Source organism: Dysidea avara, chromosome 7, assembly GCF_963678975.1.
Source record: "Dysidea avara chromosome 7, odDysAvar1.4, whole genome shotgun sequence".
NCBI classification, from domain to species: Eukaryota; Metazoa; Porifera; class Demospongiae; order Dictyoceratida; family Dysideidae; genus Dysidea; species Dysidea avara.
In genome coordinates, this window is record NC_089278.1 from 11,001,148 (window position 1) to 11,024,664 (window position 23,517).

Below are 23,517 nucleotides of genomic sequence, written 5' to 3' on the forward strand. Positions count from 1 at the left end.
CGCAAACGGAACGGGAACTTTTTTTTTGTCCGCTACTGTACTTTGAAAGTGACATCACTGTGCATGCTGCATACACGAGTTTCAAGTTAAACAACTTGCCATTATAGGCAAGAACAACAGAGTGGTACTGTATGGGGAGTGCCAATGAGACCAAGATACTACAACAAAGTATTTTTTTAGGCTAGGCTGGGAGTATGCATTTAGAAGGTTAGGCTTAATTTTTAGCTTATAAAAAATAAATGTAATGTGTATTACTAGTTACAGCCCTAAGTGTAATGAACAAATGTAATATGTAATATTACGTTACAGACCTCAGAGTAACACACTCCTATTTTTTTTTGGGAGTAATATATAACTGTAAGCTTTACATTGTATATAAGTAACTAGTAATATGTAAAATGAGTTACATTTTTAGAGTAATGATCCAACTCTGTATAGTATTCTACATCACATAATTGCAAGACTTTGTAAAATGCAGAATACAGAATCTTTTTCCAACTTGGTTAACATGCTCAAAAATTTTTCAACAAATACAGGTCAAAGATACTAGTCTATAATTTGAACACTCGGAATTTTTACTAATATCAAGTACCACCAGCACCTCTAATTATCATGTTAGCTAACCATAAATGGGTTTATAAAAAGTAAACAAACTAGTGTAAAAGGGTAGTGCTAAAAGCCAGAACGGAACCAATTGGGATGCGTGCAAAGTAGAAAAATTGTTTTAAACGGATTTTGCACCGTTTCCAACTGCCACACAGTGACTAGAATTGTGCTACAGTTCGTTTCCTTCTACTTATATGCATTCTAGAAATCACGCCCACAAAGTTTCTATTTAATGCCCGCCACATGGCATGTTGTGTTCTTAACAATCCATTAAATTCTGTTCAATCCTGATGTAGAATTACTTCCTTATCATTCTAAAAGGTAAAATACTGCAGTATTTTTATGTTATAGTTGTGTCCAAACCTTCAGCAAAATGAGGATGGTTTTCTGAAGTCTACTAGCATTGGCAATAATTTACAAGAGTTAACCACAGTGTATGTTAGTGGCTGTGAATTGTATGCTTACAGTGCTTACAAAATAATAGTTTGGCAGATTAAATGATAGCTTTTCAGCGTAGGTAATTGCAAAATGCATTCTTGCAGTGGGCATTAAATAGAAACTTCGAGCGAGCAATTTATAGCATGCCTTCAAGTAGAAGAAAACAAACTTTAGCACAATTCTATAGTCACTATATGATAGTAAGGAAGAGCGTACAATCTGCAAACACGATTTATTAACTTGTCACGTGCCCTGTTCCATTCCATTCCGGCTTTTAGTACTACCCAGTGTAAAAATAATTAAAACATGGGAATAGAGAAAAGTAAAGACACAAGGGTCAAACAAGCCATCATGTGAAACTTAAAAACACACAGAGGTCTCTATTAGGACTCAAATACACATTTATACAGAAGCATTCTCAGAACTTATCTGCCCCTGATTTATGGAGAAATTACTGTTTTTTCCTTAGTTTATACCATATCCATTGAGTCCAAATAGAGATCTCTGTGTTTAACATGCTGGCTTGTTTGACCCTTGTTTAATTACTTTTTTCAGCGATCTCTATTCCCATGTTATAATTTTTAAATTATATTTACACTAGTTGTACAAGCACTGGTATCTGCCCTACATGCAGGATTTTATTGCCCTGATTACACTATATTTCAGTATAGTTATACATGCAACTTATAGTGCGTTTACACTAGCTAATGGGCACGGTACGGTACAGCACGCTTACTTTTTGCAAAGTAAACTGGCATCGATCCAATCTGAAGTGTACCGTGCTGGGTTCACTTGGCCCTGCAGTTTCAAGCGTGGTGGCTTGGTACAGTTAGCTGTGATTCAAGAAAACACGAAAGATTACTGGAAATGGTTGTTTCTGCAAAATGGCGGCACCATGGACAGACTCAGAAACGTTCAAACTAATCGAGTTGTGGGGCGACGAAACAATACTAGATCAATTAGAAGGTTGCAAAAAGAATAGCTAGGTGTATTCCAAGATCAGCGATGAAATGAGTAAGGCAGGATATAAAAGAACGCTGGGGCAATGTTGAGATAAAATTAAGAAACTGAAAGGGGATTACAGAAAGGTGAGAGATGACAATAAGGAGACTGGAAATAAACAGCGGAAGAGTAAATTTTATGAGAAGATGAATGAAATGAGTGACAAACCCAGTATATTCCCGCCATTAGTACTTGATACATAAGCTGTGAACAAGGAGCAGAATGACGATATTGTGGACAAAGTAGCTGAAACAGATGTAGTAGATGAAGCAGAAAAGTCAGCTGTAAATGAAGATAATGTAACTAGAGCAGTTGATATATCAGAAGTGAAGGAAACAGCTAATGAGGATATCAAGCCACAGGTTGGCACAAAGAGGGAAAGGCATGTTAAGGTGGATAAAATGGAGGTCATTCACAAGATGTGCGAGAAGTTGAGTAGCCAGCAATCTGAAAGTGATTGGATATTTGCTGAACTTGAAGAGAAGCGTATGAAACTCGAATACAATATGATGAAGGTGCAACGATCGACAAAGAGAAGAGAACGAGATGGCTGATAGGCAAAGACGTGAGGAACGCGACTTCCAGTTAAGATTATTTGGTATGATGTATCACAATCCAATACGCCAACGTATTCTGACCAGTATTACTGGTCAATAGTATTCTGACCAGTATTACTACCAATCAAACAGTAGCTACAGTGCCAACAGTGATAGTGATGGTGTTGAATACCGAAGGGACCAAAACTATCCAATGTTTAACAGTTAACATTCGTTTATTTTATGTTCATTGATCAGTGTATTCACCAAATATACATGATTGTTTTCACAGTGTAGTAAAGAATCAGTATCTCTATTAGTGTGATTCTCCATGTATGCATAACTATATAGTGTATTTTGTGATGTGTGATTAGGTGCTAAAGTAATTAACTAATGTGTCACGAATGGTGGTTGCGTTAGACTCATCTGTAGTGTCTTCCCTAGATACAGCAGTTGGAGGCTGATCAATATCCATATCTGTGTGGAACCATGATTCTGGAATCGAGTCATTGAACATCTCAAAAATGTTGTGCAGTACACAACAAGCAGTAACAATGTGTGGAACATTTCTAACATTCATGTCATTTCTCTTTGTCAGTCTTCTCCACTTAGTTTTAGCCATCCAAATGCATTTTCTACCACGATTCAGGAGTGTGATAAGTTATAGTTAAATGTTTTCTGTTGAGGTGACAAAGCCATGTTGTGTGCAAATGGTTTCATCAAAAATTTGCTTAAAGGGTAAGAATCTCTAATTATAAAAAGAGGAATACTTTTGCCTGAAATCTCTACTGTATCACCATCAAGAATATTATCTAATTATAAATCCCAGAATTCTTGCATCGTGAACACTTCCAGGCCAGCCAATGCAAACATCTCTAAACATATACCTGTGGTCAACTACAGCTTGCAAAATAATTGAATACCACCCCTTTCTATTATAATAGTCAGTATGGTTAGTCTCTGATGGCATAATAGGGATGTGACAACTATCAATAGATCCTACACATTTACTCATCCCCCAAGTTGATTTGAATCCATCTACTACTTCTTTGCGATCATCTCCATCAGGGAGCCTAATGACCAATTTCTGCAAAGCTGACACAATTGCTCTGTAAGTGTCATGAACAATCACACAAACCATACTCCAAGCCAAACCAAACAAATGAGCAAGTGTACGATATTCCAAACAAGTGGCAAGGCACTATAAAGTTATAACAACAGGTTTTTCAACGGAAATACACTTACGCAGTTGAGTGTTTTGGCGATGTATCAGGGGTCCCAGCTTTTGGCATAGATACTGAAATGTTTGCCTACTTACACGAAAGTTCTCAAACTAGTCAGTTGGTGTAAATATTTCCAAGACAATGTGGATAATGACCTGACAAATTTATAAGATGTGACACATTATGCTAGTAATAATTATACAACAATATAATGGAACACGTAATTTTTAACAATGATTATATAATAATAATTAGAGGTGTACCGATATACCGATACATATCGTATCGGTGGCCAATATAGACATTTCTACTATATCAGTAGGAGCCGATATTGCTGCTAAAAACCGATAAGATACACCGAACTATATTGAGGACACTGTCCAATGATCAAGCCACATTATAAACCTTATTATTTAGCTAACAAGGGTGGGAAACAGTAGTTAGCTTCCTTGTCTAAAAGCATTATGCTACACAAAGCCATCTAAGTGCTGGATAATTACTGTTTTAAAGCTCACCAATCATACAACAAACACTCATCGTGGTGGGCCTGGGGAAACAGCAAAAAGATGAACCAAGAGCACAGCGTAAAACAACCAACCATCTCTACAAGCCATTAAAATGCAGAGTAATCCTTGGCAGGGGCATGTATTAAAATATTTGTGGATGCCTTATAGTCTGAGCTGTCAATAGAGGCCACACCACCATGGGTAACCAAGCAAAGCCAATAATCTTAAGACTGTCTTCAGTAGTTCTTTCAGTAGTTAAAATAAAGTTGAACATGGCATATGTGGTTCCTCAAATATAAAGTTATGTCGGTATATTGTATCGGTATATCGTATCGGTATATCATATCGGTATATCATATCGGTTTCAAAATGATTAATCCATATCGGATCAGTATCAGATCGGTTTAGTTTTCTTATATCGGTACACCTCTATTAAAAATGACACCTAGCTAGCTATCTAAATAACAATACCTATGAAAATACACAGCACAAAACAAGTTGTTTTAAATCAACTATTCACACATTTCCCTTCTATTATTTACTAAGTAGCTATGCCCAACCTTCGTACTGTCCATTGCATCCTAGGGCGGGGTACAAGGGTAACCAATATCGCCATAGACAGTATCAAAAACAGACGAATACTCCTCCGCTTGGCTTTAGAGTGATTGAAGTGAACTGCCGTTTGTCTTCTACCGGAAGGTATCGGTTGTAGTTGTCTACCATTGTTCACAGTAACCCACTGAGAAAATGGCGAAAGAACAAGCTGTATCTTTGCTGTTTCCATCATTGCGCTTGTGAAATCATGTGCACTCACATGATGTCTAACATCTAACAATACATTCAGCACGGCTAATTTTCATTAGTGTAAATACACATCTTTTTAGTACCGTACTGTACTGCACCGTGCTGAACCGTGCCCAACTGCTAGTGTAAATGCACTTGTGGACTAAAGAACTAAACAGGATCAAATTTGAAGAATGTTTGTCGTGCTGGCTATTTGGACACATGCAGCGTAATAATTATGATATCTAATGCTGGTGTAATATACTGTAAACATACCTACACTCCTGCAGTACCACAACAGTAAATTAATCCTGCCCTGTATGTGCTGGATTTCATTTCCCTATGTGCAGGACCTCATTGCCCCATAGTTACATTACTTCTATTAATAGGATATAAACCTTGGTATAACGCTGAAACAAAGTCTATAGCCTGGCCAGGTGCAGGACTTTATTGCCCTGCACGGAAACACTGTACTTCAGTACACTTACTCACATACAGTGTAACTTAATTAGTGCTGGGAAAAAAAACTAAATGTTAGCTAACACTTATTCATTTTAAAGCAATATTTGTCATGCTGGCTATTTAGACACAGCATAATAACCCATGCAAACACATCCAACTGTATGTTATTAAAGTTATGTAATGTACTGCAAGTACACCTACACTCTAGTAGTGCTACATCCTGTACCTATCACTTAATTAGGTTATATGTAAAGGATTACATTACCCTATATTTACACTACTTCTGTAACTAACAACGGTAAGGATACTCATTCTACATTGAAACAAAGTCTACTTATTTCTATATAAAAACATTATAAGTTGATATCAGTGTTTACACTGCACTCTAAAAAATGAAGTGTGCTTTGTACAAAAGTCAGTGTGTGCCCTGTGACTCCAAAGTGTGCCCCATGGCACTGTTTTTCTGTGCAAAACACATTTCATTTTTACAGCGTGAGAGTTAACTCCTCGGATTTGCCTCAGGGTGGTCTAGAAATACCCTGCAAATTAATCTTCAAGTATGTTAGTGCCGATGAATGTCAGAAAGCCAAGAAATTGATTCAGTCAACACTGTCAGTGGAAGTGTTCGAAGTTCACGTACCTACCAATCAACCAGTACCGGCACTTTTGCCTGCAGTTGCAAATCAAGGACAGAAACTTGTGAAATGCCAAGAGCAGTTGAAAGCACCTTCCTCACCTGTTGTTATTGTAGCTGAGCAGGATAAGGAAGAGCCAGAAGAAGAGTCACCTATGAGGAAAAGGGCTAAATACATTGACATGGAAAGAATTATAATGGGAGACGAGTTGTGTGATATTGAGATTAATTTTGTACAGCAATTATTAAAAGAACAGTTTACAGAACTGAATGGCTTAGCGTCAACATTGCCAAGACAAAAAGTTACAAATGACTGAAAGTTTATTCCTGAACAAAGTCCAGATCATACACTGTAAAAGAAGACGCCACTGAATAGTTGCCACAACATTAAATTGTCAGCTTGGTGAAGTCCAAGTTTACGATTCACTGTTTCAATACCATGACAAGGAAACAGAACATGCCATTGCCAATCTGTTCCAGTTAGGATCAGAGAAGCTCAAGATAACAGTTGCACAGTCTCATAAACAGAAGTAAGGAATTGACTGTAGTGTCTTTGCCATTGCTTTTGCGACAGGTCTTGCATTTGGGATAAATTTGAGCAAATTACAGCTGAAGCAAGAATCAAAGAGAGCACATTTGATCAACTGCTTTAACAAGTAACGCCTTTCCCCTTTCCCGCATGTATAACAAGATACTGGGGTTGACTGATTATTGTAGTTATTGCAAATAATTTCATCTCAATTTAAATATTTACTCTGTAATTATAAAATGTATTGTTTTAAATTAAATGTACAGTAATCACACTTTTATTAAATCACAGCTGATCAAATTAAAAAGTTAAAGTTGCAAATTGTAGCAGAATGTTGTGTAGAATGCCAGGCACTAAACAGTGTTTGATGCAAGAGAATTTGCAGGGGTTAAGCTATTCATGATTCCGGCTTCTTTGAACCCATTCTTGATTATTTCAGGCTTAGTTTTGAAGTAATTCTACATGGACTCAATCCACCCAGCATTTAATGGCTTAACTGTGGAAAGTCTCAAATCTACTGATTGTGTTACTGACCCTTCCTGTAGTTGTTAACACAGCTGCTTAGCATACCAATCTTAGAACACAAGAAATCCTTTGCTGCCTTACTGATACTTAAATCAAGTGGCTGCAATCTGTCAGTACAATTTACGGATAGCAAAGCAACATTGAGTTGTAGCTGTCAAGCAATTTAAGCATAGAAGAAGTGGTCTGCGCTTTGATATTATCAAATATGAGCAGTACTGGTGGCTGGGCGATAATTTCAGTTTGATTCTTTTTCTGTTGATATATGGCACCAAGATCTTCTCAACATATTCTATCATTGTGAACTCATTGGACCAATGGTTATCCAAGTGGGTTATGTGCCAAGAGGAAGGAAATTTATACTGAGGTAGGAATCGAGTTTTTTACTTTGTAAATTAATTGAGGTGGCAAGAAATCTCCTGACATTGACCCAGCAAAAACAGCAGTAATCTGCCGTTTATCATCCTTAGCTACCACCTCAACTTTTTTTTACTCCTTGCTCTTCCATTGTTAAGGGAGTAACTGGAAAATAATTTAGCACAGTCTGGTCAAAATTAATAACCAGTTCTGCTGGAATCTCATCCATAACAACTGTGTTGTTGACATCCAACAGGAAGTCCTCCTTACGCATGTATTTTCAGTGTAATTGATGAATAGCATCATAAGTGATGAAAATACACAAGTAAACTGGATACTGTATATGTAAGACTTGTACATGCTATAAATTGATTTGTCAAGAATGCACATACATACTAGTGAGAAGCATGACTTGACTGCATTAAAAAGTTATGGATGATAGAAGAGAAAATTTGAGATTGCTTCACTGAGATGGTTGTTAGGGAAGTGGTTCACTTCTTTAAACCGTTCGACATCAACTTTTGCTTTGCTACAGGCTTTTCTTTTCACAAACCCTATCCGTTTTAGCAAGTATTTTGCCCAGTCCTTTGATAACTCTCCTTTTTCATTGCCTACAAGAACATTAGCATCTTTGTACATCAAAATACCCTGAGCACTGCCAATGACTACCGATGTATTAACGGCTAAGCTCCGCCTCCTTACATCTTTGATGTATTCTTGTACTTGGGTGTCTAATTCAACCCCTAGAAGCAGAGGTCACCCTGTTTTCTTTTGAGGCAATTCTTTTACCTCCTCTGGCTCTTTATCAGAGTTTTCTGATTCATTATCATTATTCGTCTACGTATTCTTTGACTCTTTCGTCTTAGGCTTCAGTGTGTCCTTATACAAGCCTTTCTGGTGTCCTACGGTGGCTTCCGTGAGAGGGAGATCCATATATTTCCCAGCGTAATACCTTAAAGAAGCAGTTACACCATGTTCTGCAGCTCGTTTGCCAAATTCGTGTTGCTGCCCTGGTGTGAGATAAAGGTATGATGAGCGGCCACATGACACTTTTGTCGCCTCTGTAACTTTCGCATTAGCAAGTTCAATAGCTTTGGCTGGAATTTTTCTACTGAGCGGCCCATCTGGATCAGGAAGGTTCGGCGAAGATGACGACGAAATCGGCACAAGTTTAAAGTATTTTAGAATACCAGCCACTCTAACTAATGCAACTTCTAATGTGGTAAAACTTTGGCGAATGGAAGAACAATTTGCCAAATTTGCCAATGTTTTCCACTGCCAAAGTTTTGCGCTGCTATACAGTACCTGGATTCAAACTTTGGACCTTGTATTTATAAAGCCCGTGCCCTAGCCACAAAGCCAACTGTTTAAGATTACAATCAGCCTTAAAAATCATTTTTATAAAAGCATACATAAGTTGACTGGCATAGGTGTCTGCTTGCGGTTTGCATGTGATTTACAGAAAGAATTCAAGAGAATTTTTGCTCTACACACTTGCACTAAACGCACTGTAAACGATGAACGATGGCAGTTAGAAGCTTCATTTAAACACTAGCTTGTGCAACAACTGGCGAGAAGAATGCGTAAACTCAAATGGAATATAGACAGACTGACAGCTTTTCAGCATTATAGATTAATGTATTCTATCTAATACTTTTATACACTATTGCAAAAGTCAATGTATTGTTTATTATAATGTTTGTATAAAAAAACAAGTACACATAAAATTGGGAATTTTCAACTAGAGTAGGTAAAAAGTACTGTAACAAGCTGGAGTGATATCAAATCACAGTAAAACAATAAGAAATGTTATATCCCTCAAGATACCATAATGGAAATGCACAGTAGGGATATAACACTTCTTATTGTTTTAATATCGTGCAGGACTTTTATTGATGTGCTATGGTCCCTACTATAGTTACAGTATGTATTTTTTGTTTACTTGTGTGTTAACTTCTTTTGTAAAATAAAATTATTATGATTGGTGAACCCATGCATACCGCATCAATAGAAAGAATTGGTGCCGTGCATCCCAGCCACCACCAATTGTCGTCTGAAAAGCCATTACACTTTGTTGTCAGCTATGTTCAACCTGTTGCACAACATTACGAATCAAGAACTGTTCAAAAAGTACCTCTGTAATCAAAGTAGCTGCTATGAAAAATACGGACGATTGTTATTGCGAAGAAAAGCCATCACGCGCTACCGCCAAATCAACACCTTTCGCTGTCAGCAAAGACGAATGGGACACAAAGGAGGACACTGGTAAGTCCATGAGAATGCATTGTACATACTGCAGTATGCCAAAAGGTACATGTCCGGCTGAAGTGACGTCGAACAGTAAAAAATCAAGCCCGTAGCCTTAGCCGTTATCAAGTTCCGTTTGTCTGAAGGCATCATTCAGTCAGTCACTAGAAAATTCCGTTTAATATTTTTTAAATTCCGTAGCAACTTTTTGAAAGCATTTCAGGTTGATCTGAAGGCTTGTTGGGGCTTAACTACTCCACCGTTGTAAGGGAAGAGTAAGGCTGATTTTACATGTCAAAGCAAGTATGCTCTAACAGTACGTGTATATTTAGCAGTGAATTTGTAGTTACTTTTTGGCTGTAAATAATCAGTCCTCATCAGCAGATGCAATAACTTATCAGACCAGGTCGCAGTCCAGAATTGTCAATTAAGCACTTGCATGAATTTGATCAAGTGCTCAATCAAACATAGTCAGAATGCTCAACGAATGGAAATTGTCAAGTATTCAAACAGAATTGCTTGCACGCATTAAATCAATACCATAATACCTTAAAGTATTCACAATATCCAGAGGATAAAAACATTTGACTATACCTTGTCATATTTATTTATAATTGTCCTCCTTTCATCTTCTGTTGTAAAATTTCCTCCTGCAAGCCTGGGATCATCCATAATCTATCATAACATATACAAAACAACTAGTACATCCCTAAGTAACATGTCATATTTTTACATATGCGAACAAGCAAGTATTGTATAGCAGTAATCACGCAAGTTTGCTAGTTACTTCACACAAAATCCTATTGACCAGAAACCAGTATCATACCATAATGGCACCTTGTCAGCATTCACTAGATACAATCGGGGCCAAACGTGTCTTCACTGTGACCAAAATGCTTACAATAAGTTAGGGCACTCAGTTTCGATTAATTTATTAATCAATTAATCATCAATTACTAAATCTATAAGTAGCAAGCTACACAATTAATAGCTCAGGATCTGTCATGGATGTTGTTATTTGTTAATAAATGGTGAGCCAACTGGAGGTGAGGATTTTTCAGTTGTATCAATGTCCTACTGGTGATTTTTAAAATTGAGAAAACAGCAGTGCAGTACTGCAGAAGTGATGTACATTTTTCTAACAATACTGGTGGTATGACCTCTATTACACAACATAGAAAATTAGGCAACACAAATACTTCAACACATGTTCCCTTGTCTGGACTACTCTGTGTTTTGATTAGTTATCAAGATGGCTGCTATACACAGATTATCAGTTTATTTTTCCTGTGATGCAGTTCATTTTCTTAAAGTATAACATCTACTGTTTTAAGTAGATCTGGGTAAGAATATTTTAACACTAATAGTAGTACTTACATTTGTGGTAGTATGGCCTCTCATAACTTAGTGCTTTATGGAATAGTATGGAGAGGCTTTCTATTTGTTGTAGTGAGGAAAGAAGCTTTTCATCTAGAATTTTTTATTGTATACTACGTGAATAATCAATTACAAAATAAAATAATCGATTACATTTTTCATCAATCATCTGATATTTTCGATTAATCGTGAGAGCCCTACAACAAGTTACAACTTTCTTTATTAAGTGGAAGCTTAACTATACTCATATTTCAACCTGCAATAAGATATTACCTCAGAGCAAAGCTTACTTGTGCGGAGGTTTTAAATGAACTCCAGTCATCCTATATTTCTCACATAATGACCAATTTTACCATTAACGGTTTTACTCATGTGGGATTACATTTCGGAAGGCTCAGTTTCCATATCAAGATGTAATTTACTAATTACAGTGACATATAACAGCCATTTTGAAGTACACTTGACAAAAACAATAGTCATAATACGTCATTATCCTGGTCAAGTATATAAACAATGTAATTACTAAAGGACTTTTTCAAGAACTGCTGACTAGCATGAAGACACTTCAGGCCGATGTGGCGGCACTGAAAAGGATTAATATGGTAGGATTAATCCTTGTAATAAGGATTAATATGGATTGCGGCTATTAATCAGTCAAATATGGTAGTTGGATTTTTCGGATATGAAGGAAGCTGTACAGTATGTTCCTCATATGTTTGTAGAGCCCTCACTGGACACAATAATTTACCTACTGCATATATAGTAAGGAAAGAAAAACTCCTTGATTGGCTTTGCTGAGCGAATCTGCTTTGCCAAATGTACAGGTTGGAATATTGCTCCCTTTGATGTGTATGTCTGGGATCGGATATCCAATTTGGACAGATCAGCTGATCTGGAAGGGCGAGTGAGAGCCATAAACATGGCTGTCTTAATTGACATCCACTTTAGAGATAGTGTACCCAACTATTTAATGAAGCGTAATACTGACAAAGCATCCCAAAAATGAGATTACCTTGGCATAGGTGGTTTTTCATTAAGTGCCCTTTTATTACCCTGCAAAACCAGTGGATGTTGTCCTATACTCTGTTCTTCTACTCTCTCATGGACTGACTAATGATATAGCTGAACAGTATACATTTTGAGATCTATATCAGTATCTCTGGGTTTTAAAAAGCTCTGCTAGAATATTAACGTCCAGCAATGGGATTTCTGTTCCTTTTCTCACACCAACTAGCCCACTTTGCAAACTGTGAGTTGTAACTACTGTTGGTTTTGTCTCTCCATGAGGAGAACAATAGGTCTGAAGCCTGTGTAGAAATTCCTGGTGAAGCATAGGATTCCCTGAGATGGGCCATGCGACCAGTTTTGACACTCCCTGTTTCATTATGAACTCCTGGTGGTGAAGATGACAGGCCAAAGGGGAGACTCTGAAACTTGTAGTGTTTCCCTTCCCAGACAGACTTGAGGTAGCGCATGTATGGGGATTTGGAAATAGGCATTTTTTAGATCTATATTGATCATCCAATCCCTTTGTTGTAACAGATCTGGTAGGAGTGCAGACCTTCCATCTTGAAGTGTTCCACCTGCACAAACTGATTTAGAGCCTTCATATTTAGTATTGGGTATTGTCCCCCTCTCTTCTTTTCGACCAGAAATATTTGGGAGACAAAGTTCTCTGTGCAAGGAGAAGATTCCATTACTTCCCCTTTCAATTGGAGTTCTTGTACCTCCTGAGTCACCAGGGCATGTTGTCCTGAGGTAGGACTAATGGGGGTCGCTGATATGAGTGGTGTGGGCTATGGGCAAAGTCTATTAATTAACCCTTTGGCCCCTAAAGCCAATATTTTGGCTTTGGTTCTTAAAAACAAAAGTTATTTTACGAAAAATATGCGTTTTGACATATAAATTTGGGCTCTTGTTACTCCATGTAGGAACAACCTATTCCTTCGTGGTTTGTGTTAAACTACTCACGAAAGATAGATCTACAACAGCATATAACATTTACTAACCTTCTTTATTCTGTCTCTCCTTTATGACAGGTAGTATCGTAGCAATCATCGTCTTAAAAACGCTGAAAAATCTTTCAAACACATGTTGGCCTTACTTCATGCTCGATCGTGATACTATGTTCGGATAAAGCTTAGGGTTTTACCCATTAACCACAGAGTAGCATGGTCCAAACCGTATATTCATGGGATATTTCGTTTACGAGATACGTGCATTTGAATGCATGCGTGTAACAAAAGCCAATATATTGGCTTTCGCGTTTAACGGAACTCTTTTCTTTATTAACATAGGGGCCAAAGAGCTAAATATCCTTGTAGTTGTCCTGTGTCAAAAATTGCCCAATTCTGTCTGTGGAAGAATGCTCTCAGTGACAGACTATATGACTCATGCTGTTCACTAACACCCAAAGGTGTTGAATAGGACGCTGAAGTCTTCACACTGGTGTAAGGGTGATTGTATTTTGCATATTTAAAAAATTGTCTACTATACATGAGTCTCTAGTCATTTTTTTCCAGCTCCTTCAGCCTTTGAACCCCCAGACAGCCAGCTTCCCTTTCTGCTGGGACTGCTGTTTCCTTTGCTACCACACTGCCGGCCTCAGTAGCTCTGTTTCTGGGGGTGGCACTTCTAAAAATTTTGGTCTGGGTCTTCTGTATCAGGGCTGCAGCTTCCAATCGCTCTTTAACAATCTCACCAAAATTCAGTCCAAACAGAAAGGAGGCTGCAGTAGCACAAAGTCCTCATCTTTTACTAGTGACTTTAGTTGAGAGTTGAGGTGTTGTAGCACTGCTTTTCTCCGTTGAATGGCATGATGTTGAGAAGCTTTTCCTAACAATACCAGGGCGGCTCTTAATTCTCTGGATGGCCTCAGCCTGGTCTATATCACTTGCATCCACTTTCACAATAATTGCTGTCAGTAGAGCAGTTGCCTCCAGCCAGAGTTTGTGAGTCTTCTGAGTAGCAGCGTCAACTCTGATGACATCCTTAGGAATGGTGGAGACAACAAAGTTGTCTAGCTGAAGTGGCTTCAGCCAATTACAGTCGGGTAGCCCGAGCTTCGCCTTTTTCTTATTTCTGGTGGCATCATTTAGTCTAATCTTGCAGGGCTGCCTTAATAAAGGCATCATCCTCATCAAAAAGTTTGAAGGTGTCATCAACATCATCGACGCCAGAGTTTTCATTGTCAGACAAGTTTTACTCATACCCAGATTGTTGCCTCTTACGAGGATTGCCACCTGTTTCAGCAAGGAAAACCCTGCGGCTACTATGCGAAGGCGGCTACTATCAGCTAGTGTGGCAGCAGCCCGCAGCATTTATACGGATCCACGAGTGACTGACCTTGTTTAATCATTCTTCAATATTAACATTCATTTTAACTTCTCTCAAAAATGCTATCTCAGTTCTTGGCTTAAATCAACTCCTTCATCCAGTTTCTGCTCCAAACGTGTTTATCAACACTTGCATCAGCATAATATTATTCAGATACAAGCTGCGGCTCTTATCCAAGAGTGGTTCTTATGACAATAATTCTAGGCTATGGAGCGGCTACTATCCAGGGGCGGCTATTATACAAGCCGAAGCTATTAACTGGTAAAATATGGTATCTATTTTTGTCATGAAGTGAGAAACACGAACCAGTTACTAGCAGCGCCATTGCTAGGTGGTTACGAACCTGCCTCCAAGAAGCAGGCATTGATACTGATACATTTAAACTTCTTCAGTTAGAGGAACAGCATGTTCAATAGCTGCTTGGTCAGGTATCAAATTTATTATCAACTTTACCAGTTAGGCACTGGAGGGCAAACACAGAAGGCAGAGCCTGTACAAGGCGTTTACCACTAACCTAGGAGCCTAAGTGAAAATCTTTGGGTAAAGTGAAATGGGACTATTGTAAACGTTTACAATGAGAAAATTTAAGCCAAATTTCATTTTGCACACTGAACTGAGCCTTCATTAAGACAGTTAGTTTCAGATGAGTAATAAAGTATTGAGTTATAAGTCATACACAAGTGTTCTGGTGAGGAAAAGTATGCTAAATGAGCTGACTTCAAAGGGAATCCTATTTATTTGCTTACTTAAGGGAGGACTTGTACTTAATTGGATGTAAAAATGATATTGAACTATTAAAAAAATTCCATTGCACCATTCCAGTATTCTACCATTCCAGTAGTCCATTCCACTGTTTATACACTCCCCCTTGTAAAGAGTGTTTACTAGTACCTGAACAAGGTATTGTAGCAGCTGCTACATCTTGTTTTCGTGTTTACTCCAGCTGCCATGGACGAATTTGAATGCCAAAGAAACCAATTCAATTGCCAATGGGACGAATTCAATTGCCAATGGGACAAATTCAATTGCCAATGGGACAAATTCAATTGCCAATGGGACAAATTCAATTGCCAAAGCGAAGAATTCAATTGCCAAAACCTGTAATTTATACAACACCAATAATTTATGGAAAATAAATTTTACAGTATTCCTTCCCACCTCCAGGAAAATTACAGGTTAACGATCGAGACAAACAAACTTTACTGTGAATATTCACCATTTAACCTTCTAACCATCAGGCTTTCCGCCAGATCATACTGTGGACTGAAAATGGGGCTGTATTAGCCAACCTGAACAGATATTCAGTTAGTAACTATATATTAGTAATGTGTGATATGTATCGATATATCTTGATAAAAAATTTTATATCGTGATATGATATAGAATCTTTATTATTGTGATATAAGCCTAGGTAGAGATTTAGCTATAAAAAGAGAAAAATGTACCCAAGATGTCATTGTACAATGTATTTTTTTTTCATAAAAGAGCTTGCAATGTTGCATGCTATAGTATGTTCACGTTGAGCTGAATCCTGAAAAACAGCTAAAAATTAAAAGTGGATTTTTTCTCAATAGAGTTAACATTTCAGCCAACCAGATGATTATTGGTAACAGCAAAGGTGTCAACAACAGACATGTACGGTTTGGCTCCATTACAAGTTCGAGAAAAGGCTATAATGGACCCTGTACTTAAATGGCTTCCCCATAGGAAATGCATTGTGAAAATTTTCATTGGCCGTAAATATTATGTCAAACATTTGAACAAAAAGATTTTGAAATATTTTTAGCGGGTCAAGCAGTTCTACAAATGAGCCAAATTTCAAGATCATGTGTAATTACATTTATGAGTTATTAAATGTTTTTAAGGATTCAGCTCAACGTGAACATACTATAGTCATGTACCATGTTGTATTGTACATCACTGCTACAAGTGTCATCAGTGTAAATACACAAGCTGAGTGATGAGTTATATATTGTATCGTCATATGTTCTATCCAATAATCGTGATAGGAAAATATCCTATATTGCACACCACTACTATATATCATAACACTCCCTATGGACTAAGGAGCTAGATTGATGTGTTTTTGTTTGTACAGCATAACCACAAGATTATTATTAAACGGTAAAATCAGCTGTAAACGTGATCCTACCTCTATCAAACTAACTGAGAGTATACAATACTACTTATACTGTTCTAAGGTGTTAACTAGGGCTGGGACGAATAGTGAAATTTACCTTCAAACATTCGCTAATAAAATGTTCAAACATGGTGTTGAAAAGTTTTCAAGTTACAGGTTTTCTTCTAATTATGCACATCCTAAAGTTTTATTTTTCTAATCCTATTTAATAAGTTTGTAAGCATTTAGAAATTGCATAGCAGCGGTACTGAATGACGCGATTGACCAATTGCAAATGGGCGTGTTCGCTATACTGCAATGATGCATTAGTCTGGTGCCGCTGACACTATTTAGACATTTATAAGCACCCCAAAAAATAGGGTCTGGTCTGTCTAGCATTCAGGACTTGTACTTAGGAATGCGTAATTACACTGCGACTCGCATATTAAGAGATCACGAATAGCAAAGAATCCAACCACGACAGTCGTGCTTTAGGGATTTCAAATCAGTTATTTTCTATCAGCAGTTGATGTTTAGGGTGTGGAGGCGATATTTCTACTTTCTGAGGGAAGGCATCTATCACACACAAATGTTAAATGGAAAATCGTCCCTGGTTTATTCACCCTGACATGAAAAGAACTCACGCAGTTCGTGGCTTTTGTCCCAGTATTTACTCACGTCGTGCAGCCACAATGCATTTAATTGGCAATACTGCGATTTGATTGGACGCACCAGTTTTCAGTAACGGTGGCACAAGTCCTTGATTCTAGACAGACCAGACCCTATTTTTCAGGGCGCTTATAAGCGCCTAAATAGGGTCAGCGGCACCAGACTGATCATGCATAGACAAACACCAACTAATGGCCAAAAGGATGTTTTCCATGTATAAGGCATTTTATGGCTACAACTACGGTAGGAAGCTAAACTGCAATGGTTAAGAGTGGGCGTGGCACATGAAGTTCAATTGCTATGAGACAAACATCAATCACACAAGATGAGTAAGCAGCTGTAATAAAGATAATGAGATTTATTTGTAATTCTTTTGTAGGCTATGAGTGCATTACGAAACTTTGAAAGATAGTTTTAAAAACTGAAGTTTACTTAAGCTTCAACTTATGCAACATTCAAAGATTCGTCCCAGCCCTAGTGTTAACTTATGGAACAATTCATATCAGGTCTGGTTTCTTCAAGTTTTCCAATGTCACATCCAATGCTCATGCATAGAGAAACATGTGGCCACCATGCTGTGTCCTGAAAAAGTACCTTGAAACTATCCCCAGTGTTACAGATTGTCTTCTTTCATTCCTTCTTAATGATAGACATGATTCACAACTCAAGGAACTAACAAACTAGTCTTCTTTCGTGATGAGACATTTTCCATTATTATGCAACTCTCGCACAAAAATCCGCAAGGAAACTGTTTACCCTACCCTGTGGGTGTGAGGACTTCAGCGTAAGCACACTGCATTATTACACACACACACACACACACCATGGGCGGATCTAGGATTTATAAAACGGGGGGGGGGGGGGGGGGGGCTAATTCAAGGTACTAATGTCTTGGGTAGAGGTGTGTGAAGCATGCTGGAACTAGGGGGTCTGGGGGCATGCCCCCCCCCCCAAGGAAATTTTTGAAATATAGATGCTAAAATACTGCAATTTGGAGACATTTCCACTTAAAATTCATAAAATTTTCTGCCTGTAAATATTTTATATACTGCCTTTAGATTACTAAGATATGGCTCTCTGAAGCATTTTGTTAATGGAAAAGTTTGGGTAGGTACAGACAACCAAGTACATGATGCACCCTCTCACAATTGCACAACACTGAATAGGTGCACGTTAGAATAATAGTGTTGAAAGTGGAAAATTTTGAAATTTGAACAATACAAGATTGAATCTGAGAGCATTTTCAATGGAAATTATGTAACTGGATTAAGTATTACCATACATATTAACTACACAAGTAGATGAATGAAGCCCTTAAACAGACCAATGCACTTCATTGTATGTATAGGTGCAGGCAGATTTGGAAAAATTCCATAACAGAACCAACTATATGCTTCCAGTGAATGTTCTATTGGAGTAGTTAGCTGACTGCTCTATTGAGTATCTCGATCTTGTACACCTCCAATGCTGATCCGGGTCCTTGTTGCATAAACTTTAGCATAAATCCACTAATAATACCATGGAAAGATGTTTATAAGGTGGTTTTATGAGTATTTGTATTATTAGTGATCATATAATTATGCTAAGACAAAATTTCATTATAATACTTAGCATATTGATCAAGTAAAGCCTAAAAGTGAAGGGGGGGGGCTTCAGCCCCCAAAGCTCCGCCCCTGCACACACACACACACACACACACACACACACAAAGTTTTAGCGAAGTCGTAATTGTATTCAGCGTGCAAGAGATAAATCCGCCATACGGTGGTTATTACAGTGAGAGGGTTAATAACACATTACCATGCAATAAAACATACTGTATAGCAGGCTTTTTCTGAGGGGATTTTTGCAATTTTTGTGGATTGGTGGCTATCCATAACAAATTTCCCCCTTAAATTCTTAGCTTGATCAAAATGGCATGGGTTAAAAGTATTAAAACATCTAAAGAAATGAAATTGTGTTTAGGGTAGTGGTGTTCCAAAAATTGCGTGTGTTTATCGTTAGTTTGCCTTTCTGAGCAAAATGGTTTACGCTAAAAGTGAAAAACAAAGACTGTACAGAGCCAGTATTAAACTTCCAGATAGGTACGGACACTGTAGGTAGTAGACACTACATAAGATGAACCAAATTAAAGTACAGGTAAAGACACCCTGTAAAGAGACGTTTACACAGAGAGTAGGGTTAAGGGACTTGACACATGCACCTTTATACCCAAGGTGTCTTTACTTTAGCCTACCTTTACATAGAAGATCTCCTTTAGATAAACAGTTGTTGGAATCATTCCTAGTGGGTCTACCCTCAAGGTTCACCAGGAATTCTTCCCCTCTACAAGGAGAAGGCTTCTGAGAGATCACCCAGACAGAGTCTATGGAGGCTACATTGTGGCAGGACTTAAAGATGGGTTCTGGATTGGTTGTTTTTCAAAGAACATGTGATCAGCCCATGAGGCTCCCAAAGTGGCAAGCTCCTACGTATCTCTGAAAATAGTGTAACAAGGTCAGACCACTTAACTCGGTGGACCTGCCGGAGATCACAATTAGGAGATTTGCAGCTATCCCAAAACATCATCAACAGGTTTTAGAGGTTTATTCCGGACTTATTGTCTCTGGAGGAGCATAGTGCTAACGACAGCATTAATAGGGATATGTTCTCTCTGTCTATATGTCCATTGGTGATACAGCCAAGCTAATTATGACTAAGAAACCAGGAGCCACATCATCATGAATTGATATAAAGAATGACTATATTGACTATCCCTATTCACCTAGAAGATCATCACCTGCTGAGAATGAAATGGGAGGGTTCGTTGTATGTAGGCACCTGCTGGCCTCTTGGACTTCGGTCAGCTTTAAAGATCTTTACATGCATAGAGTGGGGTTGTAAAGCAGAGAAGAGTACATGATGTCTTCTACTACCTCACTAGCAGGAGACCAATGCATGGACAGCCTGAGTAGGCCCTTCTGGTCAACCTGTTGTTCACACCTGGCTACAAATAGCACCTGATAAAGTAGAGGACCCTATTACAAAACTCATGTGACAAACATATGTACTATAATCCTTAATTGACAAACTGCAACATGCCATATATCCAGGCATAAATTTTGTGGGTAGGTTAATTGGCCCACTGATGGCAGTAGAAATCCATCAAGAAAAACCGGTCCAGCCTCCTCTGGTGGTTCTACTTCCTGGAGCAGTGGAATGGGATAGAAATGATGGAGGTGTACCTCTGACCACCACGTGTTTTCTGACCCATTTGGCTCATTTTGTTGTGGAGTGTGATGGAATGGGTACTGATTTAGCCTGAAAACTATGTGCTGGGCTCTATTGCTATTGCCTATGGTACTGTAGTTGCATGCATGTGCAATTGGCAACCAGAGGGTGCTGGTGCATTGCAACAATGAAACAATGGTTCCAGTAGTTAACTCAGGGTACAGTAGTGATCCCGAGATGATGCAGCTGCTCTACAACCTATATTTTTATCACTGCCTGCATGGGGTGTGGGGTCACATTCAGGATGGCACACATACCAGGCCGAGACAATACTCTGACTGATGCAATTATCTGGATCAGGAGTGCATTGAATCCTATTGACAAGGGAGCGTGTAACTCTGTAAACTACCAATACAACAGGAAAAAATCCAATCATGGCATCCAGTGTTACTATGTATATTATTGGTTACATCATCCTTACACGCAACAGGGTTGTGCAGAATGAACTATCACTTCATCGTACTCTGTGAAGGCAGCCAAGCTGGCTTCGATAGGGGGCTGTCAAGTTGAGGGATAACTTTACAATGGTTGAGTTAAGTAATTCATATCATTTCTGAATATAAAAAGTCTACCCTGCTACTTTGCCATTTGACTTCATTTTCATAGCTTCGTTGCAGTGATGCCGGTAACATGATATGCTGGAGCATGTGCCTCCATATAATGTCCTAATAAGGAATTTTATAAAGTTACCTTTTATAGCAAACGGCAGCCAAATTTGAATTTCACTGTTTACAGAGTTACATGCTCCCTTGTCCATAGAATTTGATGCACTACTGTCTGGATATAGGCCCCACAAGCAGCAAGAACTCTGTCAGCAGTCCTGGTGGCCTTGCTGGTTCTCCTTTTTGACCAGAGAACAGGCTGAACGTCTCCAACTTGGTCCCAATTGTTTATCAGCTCCTCCCTACTCTTCACAACTGGTATAGCTTTTTCAAAGGTGTATGCTTCAGTATCTCCGATTTTGTGGCAAGCATTTCCAGCCTCAGGGAATACATTGATGTTATTTGTAGCGCACCTATATACACTCCAAAGCTCTCGCCCCGAGAATTATCAAGAGCTACCTGGTGGCCATCACATTGCTAGGTGCTTACCAGACCCAAAAATAAGTCTGATGCCTCAACAGGAGTAGGTCATTAAGGGAATAGAGTGGATGTCCCCAGCCAGCTCCAAGTGCAGAATCCCTACTACCTTTATCAACCTGAAATGAGTGTGGCAGAAAGATAAGGATCATTACGATGCCGCCCAGCTTTGTGCTTGTGCCTCTTTAGCTTCCTCAAATCAGGTGAAGTGGTAACCCCTATTGAAACTGAGCTTGACTACAAAAAATCCCAAATGGTGCTCACAGGGCAGAGGCTCCTATGAGTTGTTCCCAGCTGAACAGTAAGTGGAAGTGGTCAGTTTTAGAGGCTTTAATTCGCATCTTTACATCGGTGGGATTGAAATGTCTATCCACCTTGATGTCAGAGACTCCTACATGCATTGTCAGTCCTCTGTTCAAATTCAAAACTGGAAAGTATTTGAAAAGGGCTAGTTGAAAAGCTACATGCAGCTCTCTCTGCAGCTGGGTACCACAAGGAAAAATATGTAGATCACCGTTTCTGAATTGGCACTGCCATGACAACAGCTCAATGTGGACTTCCCAATCAGAACCTTGGGCAGATGGGAAAGCTCTTTTGTGTCCCTATCATCTTTGCTGAAAGCACAAGGTGTCAGTTCATAGTATCGTAAAGAGGGAAGCTTTGGCGGGGGTAAACTTTGGTGTATAGCAAGCTAAATTGCAAAATAAACATTGGTGAATTCAAGCTCACTCCATAGCTATACATGCTATTCTAAGGTACTACAAGAACTTGGCAGGTTAAACTTTGGTGAATTTGTAGTGAATCTCCAAATTTACAAAGTCTCCCCTGCCAAAGTTTCCCTCTATACGGCAGACCCGCATAATGGCCCTCTTACTTCTGCAACAAGAAATTGTTATTATTGTTATTGATTAGTGTGTTACGAATAGAGCAGGGAGACAATTTAGATTTTTTTTTAAATATTCGTAATCTATTGTATATCATACTCATTCAAATAGAAAGCTTGTCAAATAGTTAATTACTTTTTAAAAGTAGGGGTCGATGCAATGCACTTGCTATAAAAAGTAAGGAAACAAGCTTAGTTTTTTTTTTTTTTAATAACTAATTTATCAACTTTTTATATCTAGCTCGCTAGCTAGCTATATTGTACACAATCACATCCTTTCAGTGAATTTTAACATTAAATGAAGTTCATGGCCTCCTAACTCTTCTTGATGCTTTGCAGGGCTGGTCAAGCAAAGCAATGGCTAGAGTCAGGTTGCCACTAAATAGGACTACTACTAAGCTATATGTAAAACTAAGTATGCATGCGTTTTAGGGGTCTGGATAGTCCCCATCTGGGACAAAATTCAAATAGCCACTCTGAGATTGCATCTGAGAGTGTTTTAAGACAAAAATCAGCGGTTTATTTGATGACTGTTCTATTAGAGTATTTTATTGCCTGTCTGTTCTATTAAAGTATATCAATCTGTACTTTTTAATCAGCAAAACCTGTTATGGCCACTGCCGTAGTGGCCGTAAAGTGCCTTGTTTTTCCTTTTTTTTTTTCTCAGCTGTCTTCTCTTTGGTTTTCGCATAGTGCTTTTGATTGTAGCTTTTCATTCGTTCCATTCAAAGGCATGATTACCTTGCCTAAAACTAGTAAGACCATAATGCAAATTTAGATAGTGACTCCTTGACTACTACGCCCTTTCCTACTCATCTTGCAAGGGCATTTCATTAATTTTAATTAAAATCACATACAATAATCACATGTTAAGGCAGTAACACATGCCGCAACTATCAATTATCTAAATTCAGGAAGAAGGAAGGCCAATGAATGATG

The 23,517-nt window shown here is 38.4% G+C and overlaps 1 protein-coding gene across 1 annotated transcript in view; it reads right to left on the bottom strand.

Moving 5' to 3' along the window:
* The window catches only part of LOC136260568 (USP6 N-terminal-like protein), a 97,074-nt gene that overhangs the window by 64,111 nt on the left and 9,446 nt on the right, over nucleotides 1-23,517 (bottom strand). The window contains exon 2 of the mRNA XM_066054360.1: nucleotides 10,440-10,520. Within this exon, the coding sequence (XP_065910432.1) occupies nucleotides 10,440-10,517 (78 nt within the window). The 5' untranslated portion in view covers nucleotides 10,518-10,520. The remainder of the gene's footprint in view (nucleotides 1-10,439; nucleotides 10,521-23,517) is intronic.